This window comes from Engraulis encrasicolus, chromosome 4 (assembly GCF_034702125.1).
Source record: "Engraulis encrasicolus isolate BLACKSEA-1 chromosome 4, IST_EnEncr_1.0, whole genome shotgun sequence".
In the NCBI taxonomy this organism is placed as follows: domain Eukaryota; kingdom Metazoa; phylum Chordata; class Actinopteri; order Clupeiformes; family Engraulidae; genus Engraulis; species Engraulis encrasicolus.
In genome coordinates, this window is record NC_085860.1 from 4,582,612 (window position 1) to 4,592,067 (window position 9,456).

Here is a 9,456-nt window from a genome sequence, read left to right on the forward strand (position 1 = left end):
GACAGAAATCGGTGAAAAACGTCATCTGCATCATAAGTTTAATGTCAGCACAGATCAATGTAAGGCTTTTCCTTGAATTGATTGTATAGATGAAGAACACAGCCTATAGTGCTGTTTTTGCACTACACAAGTAGCCTTCCATTTACATGCTCTTCGTTCATGAAAGGTGCAGCTTTATTTTCTGGGGAAGTATTGTATTAGGTTTTAGGTTTTATTTTATTTTATATCTCCGTGGTGGCAAGGAGGACACAACTGACCTAATTCTGACTGCAGGAATCAATAAAGTTCTGTCTGAGTTTTATGGGAATTAATCAGGTCCTCTGTTTCATCCTCACATAAAGCGCACATCAAAAGGCCCGTGGACACATCCCTCTATTGTGATCTGCAAGAGGCCACATAACAGGGTTATTGAGTAACCAGTCCAGGGGGGGAGGTTTGATCATATAGGTAGATAGATACAGCCTTCCTCATACAGGTCATGTCAACCAACCAATCGCAAACCAATTATTCTGCCTACAGGTGCACAACTTCACTTGGTTGAAGAGGCATCACACTTACAATAATAATCTTTGTCATCTAAGGGAGAATTTCTCTGGTGCATTTATTGTTGGTAGGCTTACGTGTTTTAATAAACCATTTATCTGTTGCGACTGCATATTACCACATTGTGCCTCTGCATGCTACGTCATCTGATGTGCTCACTTGCTTTTGATCTTATCAGCACTAATGCAGCAAGTCACACACGCTGCAGCTAATACGCAGCATGGGGGGGGGGGTTAGTATCTGATTGGCATCTTTGGGTTTACTAACTTGTCGGTAACCCGTTCTTTTAACCCTCAAGCGACCGGCCTGTTTTTGCGACTAATCTGACCGAGCGGGGTCATTTATGACCCCAAGGAGTTTATATAGAATTACCACTATATAAATTATTTTTTGGGATTCATTCAAATTTATTTCCATCTTGCACATACGTTTCCCTCATCTAAAGCAAAAAAATGTGACTTTGAACATTTTATTGTTTTGCTAAAAATTAGTCAAACTTACATACGTATATGCTAAATATGATGTATGCCCTCATTTGCATATATAAACATCAAAATACAAAAAACATCCAATACATTTTTTTCTTCTCTCATCATCAGTAATCAACTGAGAAAGTTTCATGGTGATATCTATCATTTAAATTTTTTAGCCCATTCACTTGTAGTAGTCTTACCATAATAATACAGTATATTTATGCTAATTATGGAAATTGATCAAAGTGAAACTTTGGGAAACCAAGCTAAATTCTATCCATTAGGCCCATAGATGATATTTCTGCAATAAAACTTTAGGCTACTCAACATTTCTGTGTTCATGAAATCACAAGATCAGAGAATATGGTAATTTACATAGACAAAACCATGTCTCAAACATATAACCTTATGCACACTCAAAATTTCTCTGAAACTTTTTCTGGACATTGTAGCTGTGAAAAGGTGTCTTCCATATATATTAGAGCAAAGAAATGATTCAACTGATGCTTCAGCCTTTGTATAGCCATATAATAAGGAAAATTCTAAAAACGCCATTGATTTCTACGCTGATTACTTGTTTCCTCCCTCTTTGTTCATTAGGATGACTTCCATTTCATATTCTCATCATGTGTCTAGGACCACTGTGCCATGATATCAACAAATGTGGAGCAATAACAGAGGAAATGCCACCTGGGTGCCCTCACAATATGCTTTGTTGGCTATCGCAGGGGTGCCCTATTCGTTTATATAATACATTATATTTTAATACTATAAATGTTAATATTATCAATATTTTAGGTCTGATGACCATGGCCTGCCCCAAAACACAAAATACAAAAACCAGTGTTTGAAAATTACAACAACAATGGACATTATTATGTTGAGTATCTCATGGATCCTCTCGGGGTCATACAGTAAATGACTCCAGAGGTGTTTTGATTATAAATCCTATATAGATGGTCCACATCTCACAAAAATCATTCACAACATGCACAACATATGTATTGACAAACTCCTGGAAGGACAAGTTTTTCTGATGAAAATTGCAGAAATGGTGTATGAAAATATGTGCCCAGGGTCATAAATGACCCCAGTCGGTCACTTTAGGGTTAATCAGGTTGTATTAATAGTTTGTATGTATGATGTAATACGCTTAGTGAGTGAGGAACCAAATTAGATGGCTATAGTAGCCTAATATTTCGGTCTTAAAATTTGTTGTTTTACAAAAGCATGTGAAGCATTAAGAAAGACAATCTTTCTTTGGATGATAATGTAGGCTAATTGGATATGTTGAATATATTTTATAAATTAAGATAAGGATAGATTATAGATTAGGATAGATTAATTACAAACCGATTTCCAAAAAAAGTGGAGACACTTGGTATTTCGTGAATAAAAACACTATTCCGTCCTTTTTTTGAGCATTCAATCTGTTAACAAGATAGAGCATTGTGCAAAGACAACATGATAGTTGTCAAAAGCCAAGCAAAATTATTGTTTGAGCAAAATATGTGTTTATGTAAAATTTCACACATGTAACAAATCTCAAAAAAGTGTGGCCAATAAGTATTTAAGTTGGATACGAAAGATAAGGTGGACACTTGACAATTACATTATCTGATGACATGATTGTATATTGTATATAAAACACAGTTCTTTTTTTGTTTAGAAATTATTTCAGTGGCTCCACTGGTAGGTGCCCTCTTCGTCGTTTTCCTTTTTGTTATGCTTATGCTTATTTGCCGGATCCTGGCTGCAAGCTAGCCATTTTATCATCTGGTTACTCTAATGATGGAGCTACACTATGGGAACATAGTGGAGAGTCCATGTGCCATCATTATGTGGCAATATCTAAAGGCCTTCCTTCAAAATGTAATGCATGGGCGACTGCTTATGCTGTTAAAACCCCATATCGTGCAGCATTCATTTTAACTTTCAACGAGTTAGAAGAGGCCTTCAGGCCGTTTTATTCGGCCCCGATATAATTTCGATGTTATGCTGCTTCAAAGGAAATATGCCATTCTGTAAAGCTCTCTTAGAAATAACATTTGCAATGCAATTGCAAAGTTATATTCAGGGGACCTAGAGGCGGTGGGGTCTGATTTAAATGTGGCTGCCTTTAATCCTGGTTTGTGTTCATAGTACTGCCTCGAATAAAAAAGGTTCCCCACCCCTGATCTAGAATGATATTTGACCGTTGAACCTCTGCATCATGTGCATTTCTGAGGCATTGTGAGTGTGGTTATGGTCATTTAATGATCTCATAATTCATACCATATTACAGAACTTTATATTACATAAATAGGTCTTCTATCCCTGCAATGTTAATAATGTAATCTTTCTATGTAGTAAATAAGTAATAAGTCCCTCAGTATCAGTGTTTCTTAGTGACAGTCCCTTATTTGTGCATTCATATTGTCATTCAATATAGTTCATTTTAAAACGTTTCTCCTTGTGTTATGCTTGTGTGTGTTAAGTGAGCACACATTTTACTCAAAGCAATATATTTGCTGGGCTTTAACAGTTGATATGTTGACTTGGCAAAATTCTCAATTTTATGTATGGATTTATTTTTTTGAAAATGGCAGCATTTTGTTTTTATTCACAAAATACCAAGTCAAGTGTCCCAACTTCTTTGAAATCTGGTTTGTACATAATAGTCTGATAAAGGTACTCCTTTAATAGCATTTTGAGTAGTCATAGAGATGTGTTGGACAAAGGCATTACCACAAGCTGCAATTGAACAAATCCAATATAAATATTCAGAATGATAATAATAGATAATAATATGTTACATTATTGTCAGTATTAGCTTATGCATTTTAGTTTTATTTGCAATGGTGCAGTAAGTAAAAAAATGTAATTTATCAAACTTTCACAACTTTATTTCAGTAATACCATTACAACACATAATAATATATTCACAATCACGTTAGTGCAAGGCATAGATTCTGCTCACATACACAGACTTAGAAAGAAAGAAATGACCAGAACCAAACTCTCAATTTATACTAGCTGCCGGGCTCAGTCATGTTGCTACATCACTCTGGGATCTGTTGCGGTCTCCAGCAGGAGAAAGACGGGCGCTTTATCCGACTGCGTTCAGGCAAGGAGGCACCATGCACAAGAAATAACCCTCTGCATTGCTCTGTTGGTGAGACAAACACACCATGCAGCAATCAACACACATGGAAATATTGCTGCATTCAGCTGTTGAGATGTACATACATTACTAAACTGTACTCTTTTACTCAGCAACTCAGGATGGAAAGTCGTTGTTGTTGTTGTCAGTGTGTGCTTGCGTGCGTGAAGGTCAGGGGTCCTGACCTGAAGGTTCTGAGGGCAGGTGTGTGTGTGTGTGTGTGTGTGTGTGCGTGCGTGCGTGCGTGCGTGCGTGCGTGCGTGCGTGCGTGCGTGCGTGCGTGCGTGCGTGCGTGCGTGCGTGCGTGCGTGCGTGCGTGCGTGCGTGCGTGCGTGCGTGCGCGTGCGTGCAGGTCAGGGGTCCTGACCTGAAGGTTCTGAGGGTATGTGTGTGTGTGTGTGTGTGTGTGCACGCATGCAAGTGTGTTTGCATGCGTGTGGGGGGCTCCTGACCTGTAGGTTCTGGTGACAGGCGGGGTTCTGGTGCGAGTTGCTGTGGGTCAGGTGTCTCTGTACACAGCGTCCGTAGTGCAGCAGGCAGGAGGAGTCGGCGGGGCCGCAGGACTGAGGGCAGTGTGGGGGGCGCAGCACCAGGCAACTGGAGCAGGACGTGTGCTGGCAGGAGCCCTGGCACTCCTGACGCCCCAAGGACACCCACCTGCAGGGGGATAAATAATTGAGAATTAAAAATAAATGAGAATAAAATACGGCAGATTGATTTTTTGAGTGTGCATGAGTTGGTAAGATGGGGGACGCAAGCCATACAGCAGGAATAAAAAAGAATAAAAGTGGCAAATTGTACTGTATGTGTGTGTGAATAATGAGAATACATTGTACGTGTTCATTCAAACAGGAAGTCTAACAAGTAATATAGGTGACGGCTTTACGGAAAACTGCTGTTCATTTTATGATTCTTGAGAAACTAACCCGGAATTATGGCATCTCTCTCTCTCTCTCTCTCTCTGTGTGTGTGTGTGTGTGTGTGTGTGTGTGTGTGTGTGTGGGGGGGCGGTGCACTGAGTGTGTGTGTGTGTGGGGGGAGGGGGGGTGGTTATGGTCTGGATGGGTCAGGGGCAGTGGGTTAGGACATCCAGTGCTTCTGAGCATGTAGGCCTACACTGTTTTTCTTCTATTGTTTTACTGTTGTTAGTTTTTCTGTGTTGGTGTCATGTGTCCTATGTGTTCTATGTGTTCCTTATGATGCTGCAACCTCCCTGTCTCCAAAGCAAATTTCTCCTTCGTGGAGACTAATAAAGAAACCTAACCTAACCTAACCTATTATGGCATCTCTCTCTCTCTCTCTCTCTGTGTGTGTGTGTGTGTGTGTGTGTGTGTGTGTGTGTGTGCGCGCGCGCTCACCTGGCAGAACAGATTTCCTGCGGGTTAGCCTGGCAGTAGTCCCAGGTGCATTCAGGGCGACAAGAGTCCACACTCAGAGCTGCAGACAGCACAGGCAAACATCAGCACACTTACAGAAGAGTAAAAAAGTAAAGATATTATTAATTATTAGAGATGTACAGGATCCAGGATCCGGTTCCGGATGCGGCAGGATAATAGTGTTTTTCAGACTATCCGGATCCGGCAGGATCTTAAGCAGTGGATTCGGTATCCGGCAGTTACCTAAAAATCAGGATCTGGGCATCTCTACTTTTTACGTAGCCTAGGCTTTCCAGTCAGTCTTTCACAACCCTAATCGCTGCATGGAGTGAAAGCCCTTTGGAAGCGGCCGTTGAAGGCAGTGTGGCAGTAAGCCAATGAGTCTTACAAATCGTTTGCGCCAACATAATAAAAAGGGCCCACGTGTGCGAGTTGGCTATGTGTATCAACCCTTTCGTAGGAACCGGTATCTGGATTCGGCAGGATCTTAAGCAGTGGATCCGGTATCCGGCAGGATCCTAAAAATCAGGATCCAGTGCATCTCTATTAATTATGAATTTGAAAATACAGTTTGCCTCAGCTGCAGACAGCACAGACAGGGTTCATCAATAGTCAGACATTTTAACCCCTTAAGAGAAGGCCCCTGTTATAAATTAGCTGTTTCAAGAATGGCAACGACCAAGTCGTAATGTATTGCTAAAGGCCCTGTGCACTGTCATAGTGGTGTAGTACTATGGTATTAAAGTCTTTTCAGTGACTATTGTAACGTTGCAGTGGTGGAACGGTGGTGTGTTAAGGGTCTACAGTTAAAGTTATTATATATCCAGGAGGACCCCCTGCCCCCCACACATCTTGCCATATATATTTTGGGTGAGGCTGGGTGCAAGGAATGGGTTACAAAATTGTGGAAATGTTCCATTGATTTCAGTTAAGTGCAGAGTGGACGCACAAAACATCTGCACACTTAAAGAAATGCAAAAAGTTGCATTTTTTCAGGTGAGGAATCAATGCAATATTGCACATGAATTGCACTGAATTGAAAATAGATGAATAGATTGAATTCACAATGTTGAAATTCAACAAGATGAGAATTGCCTGCAAAAGCTTGGTCTGAAAATGTGTTCAGTTGCAAAAAAAAACTTATATCAAAGATTTCCAAAAGCTTGAAATCCTTAACTATATTGATGCAATTTGGGGAGATAAGGCCAGCTGATATCACCATGGTTAAGATAAGAGACACCGTTACTCCTCGGCTCATCTGAGAAAGTGGCCCGAGATCAAAGGAGTCCTTGACTGCTTTATTGCCTTTTCACAGTTCATAAATGATATTAACCCTTCTCATCATGTCCGCTCACAATTACTCGCACAACCAAAAACAACCAATCACCTCCCTTTTGCAATTAATACCTGATTCAAATTCAGATATTGCATGATATTTTCATACGTCTTGCATCAAGCATGCAAAAAACAGAAGTTGTTTTTTTTAACAGATGCACTATACTCAATTCAACCAAATGCAATGCTTTCAGAGTGATGAGTAATGCTATCCAAACCATCAAAGTACCAAGTGAAAACTGACAAGTCAATAATACAATACATCAATTGATTGTCAGCACCACCAGGGCTCACTGAGTGACATTCTCCAGATTAGCCCCATGGTTCTGGCTCTGGCCTAATGGCCCCGTCGGATTACTCGACATTAGCCCCAACTTTTGAACCATAATTAATCTTCAGCATCCTGCCGGACTGTATAAAGATTAGCTACTCATCTGTTGCAGGTGTGATGTGCCAGACACAGGCAGTGATAGAAAAAATGACTGAACGAAGTGATGGAACAATAGCAATACAATGACATAAATAGACAGACTGATCCAAGAATATAGTACCTTGACTGCCAACCTAAAAAAAACCTACAAAAACCTACAGTATTTAAAAAGTAGAGTATATAGAAACATGAATGGTGCACATGATGGCTTCTCTGTCTGAACTGTGTTTCCTACCTTCACAATTACATGAAACAAAGACAAACGCACACATACACACACAGATATTCACAAGCGAACAGGACTACAGATATCGACTGACAAAATATGACACTTAAAAAACGACTATACACATTATATACACAGTACACACATTAGCATTACATACTGTGTAGGTATGCACACATCCACACATACGTATGCGTCCATCTACCTTTCTTGCAGATCCCCTTGTTCTCTGCGTCGGCCCCAGATCCAGCTCCAGCACCGGCAGCAGCAGGGCTCTCGTGCACACACACCAGGCCGTCGTCACACTTGCCCAGATAGTCCCAGCGGCCGCCGCAGCTCTCTCCTTCCACCTTGGCACAGGCCGGGCAGCAGCCGCACACGCCCGTGGTGATGCCCCCGCTGCAGGAGAGCTGCAACGTGTGCCTGGCTGGGCAGTGGATGCGCTCGCAGGGCGGGCAGTGGAGAGCCTGCAGAATGGTGGAAGAGGAGGAGGAGGAGGAGGAGGAGGAGGAAGAGTGCTGTGTTCCCTCAGTGCCCGAAGCAGCCTGCGCCGGCTGCAAAGGCATACCCAAAACCCAACATGCGCATACTACTACGCTAAGCACACTGGACGCAGAGGCCTTCATCCTTGTGGCACAGTGGATCACACCTTCATAAACACCTGCTCTTAACTTGCAGCTACCTTTTATAGTGAAGGCCTCTCGAATGATTATAACATCACACTCGTACACACAAACACACACTTTCATATAATATACACACACACACACACACACACACACACACACACACACACACACACACACACACACACCTCCACCCCCCTGACAGCCAATAGTCGCGGTGGGTATTACAGTAAGTTCTGCGAGTCCTGAATGAGTTGTTAATTATCCCCCAGGGCCTTATCTTTACGATCTCACTGTTGTTTTCTTTTTGTCCTAAAACCCACTTCATCCTCCTCAGCCCCTCCAAGATAAGTTCAATCGACGCCAAAAGACTGGACCCTTTGTGATGTGGGTCATGTGACCAATTTAGGGGGCAATTTAAGCGCACGGCGGAGATAATGACCCCCGACAGCAAGGACAAGGCCCTTTATCGCCCCACCTCAGCCCAGCACGTCACTCTCTACTACCACTCTGCCTTGAGCTCAATAAAATGGTAGCGTAGAGCGTCTGGCTGCGGGGATACTAAATCCAGCTCCATACTGACACAGATGTCTCCAAGGTCACAATGCTCTAAGTGACCTTCAGAAGGGGTCTCTTTTCAAAAGGGAGCCGCCCACTTTGTCAAAGCTGAACAGGGGGAGCTAAGAAGCTGAGAATAGGGTCAATAGAGTTGCCTAGTTGGTGATGGAGTAGCCCATGTCACTGAAGGAGCTGAACTTAACACAATCCCCAAACAAGAAATCGTACTATGCTAACACAGCAGGCGCAGCACAGCACAGTAGCCCTACAGAGAAAAAAAGGCATGAAACCACGAAAAGCGTCCGGCAGGCAAACTCTAATCAAATTCATCCAGCAGGAGTTGATTCTCACTCCGCTGTGCAGCCATAGGCCGATTTTCTTATGTGTACATTTACAGATATTGTTAACATAGTGTTCATTAATCATTTACAAACATTTGTAAATGTCTTATTTACAATTAGTTAAGTATTAGTACATTATTTATTAAGTATTAAAAAAGCTTTAAAATGTACCGTTGTTACCAAATGTTTTGTGGTGCTATAAACACGTTAGCCACGTTTATACTGTGGGCCATTGGACAAGGAACTTAAAGGTGTAATGTGTAATATTTTTGGTTATTCATGTTACCCATTCACAAATGTGGTAACACTTTATTTTAGGGATACATCTACAGTGTAAGCACTAATACATACAATGTTAATGCCTGCATAAGTAACTTATGAGGCATGTACCAAGCAAACGCTAAGA

The 9,456-nt window shown here is 41.6% G+C and overlaps 1 protein-coding gene across 1 annotated transcript; it reads right to left on the reverse strand.

Moving 5' to 3' along the window:
* Positions 1 to 3,949: 3,949 nt before the first annotated feature.
* Positions 3,950 to 8,091, reverse strand: si:ch73-330k17.3 (IGFBP domain-containing protein). Its single transcript, XM_063196343.1, has 4 exons — positions 7,731 to 8,091; positions 5,517 to 5,595; positions 4,611 to 4,815; positions 3,950 to 4,164 (listed from the first exon to the last, which is right to left on the reverse strand). The coding sequence occupies exons 1-4, from the start codon at positions 8,089 to 8,091 to the stop codon at positions 4,105 to 4,107; spliced, it is 705 nt and encodes a 234-aa protein (XP_063052413.1). The 3' UTR covers positions 3,950 to 4,104.
* Positions 8,092 to 9,456: the final 1,365 nt, after the last annotated feature.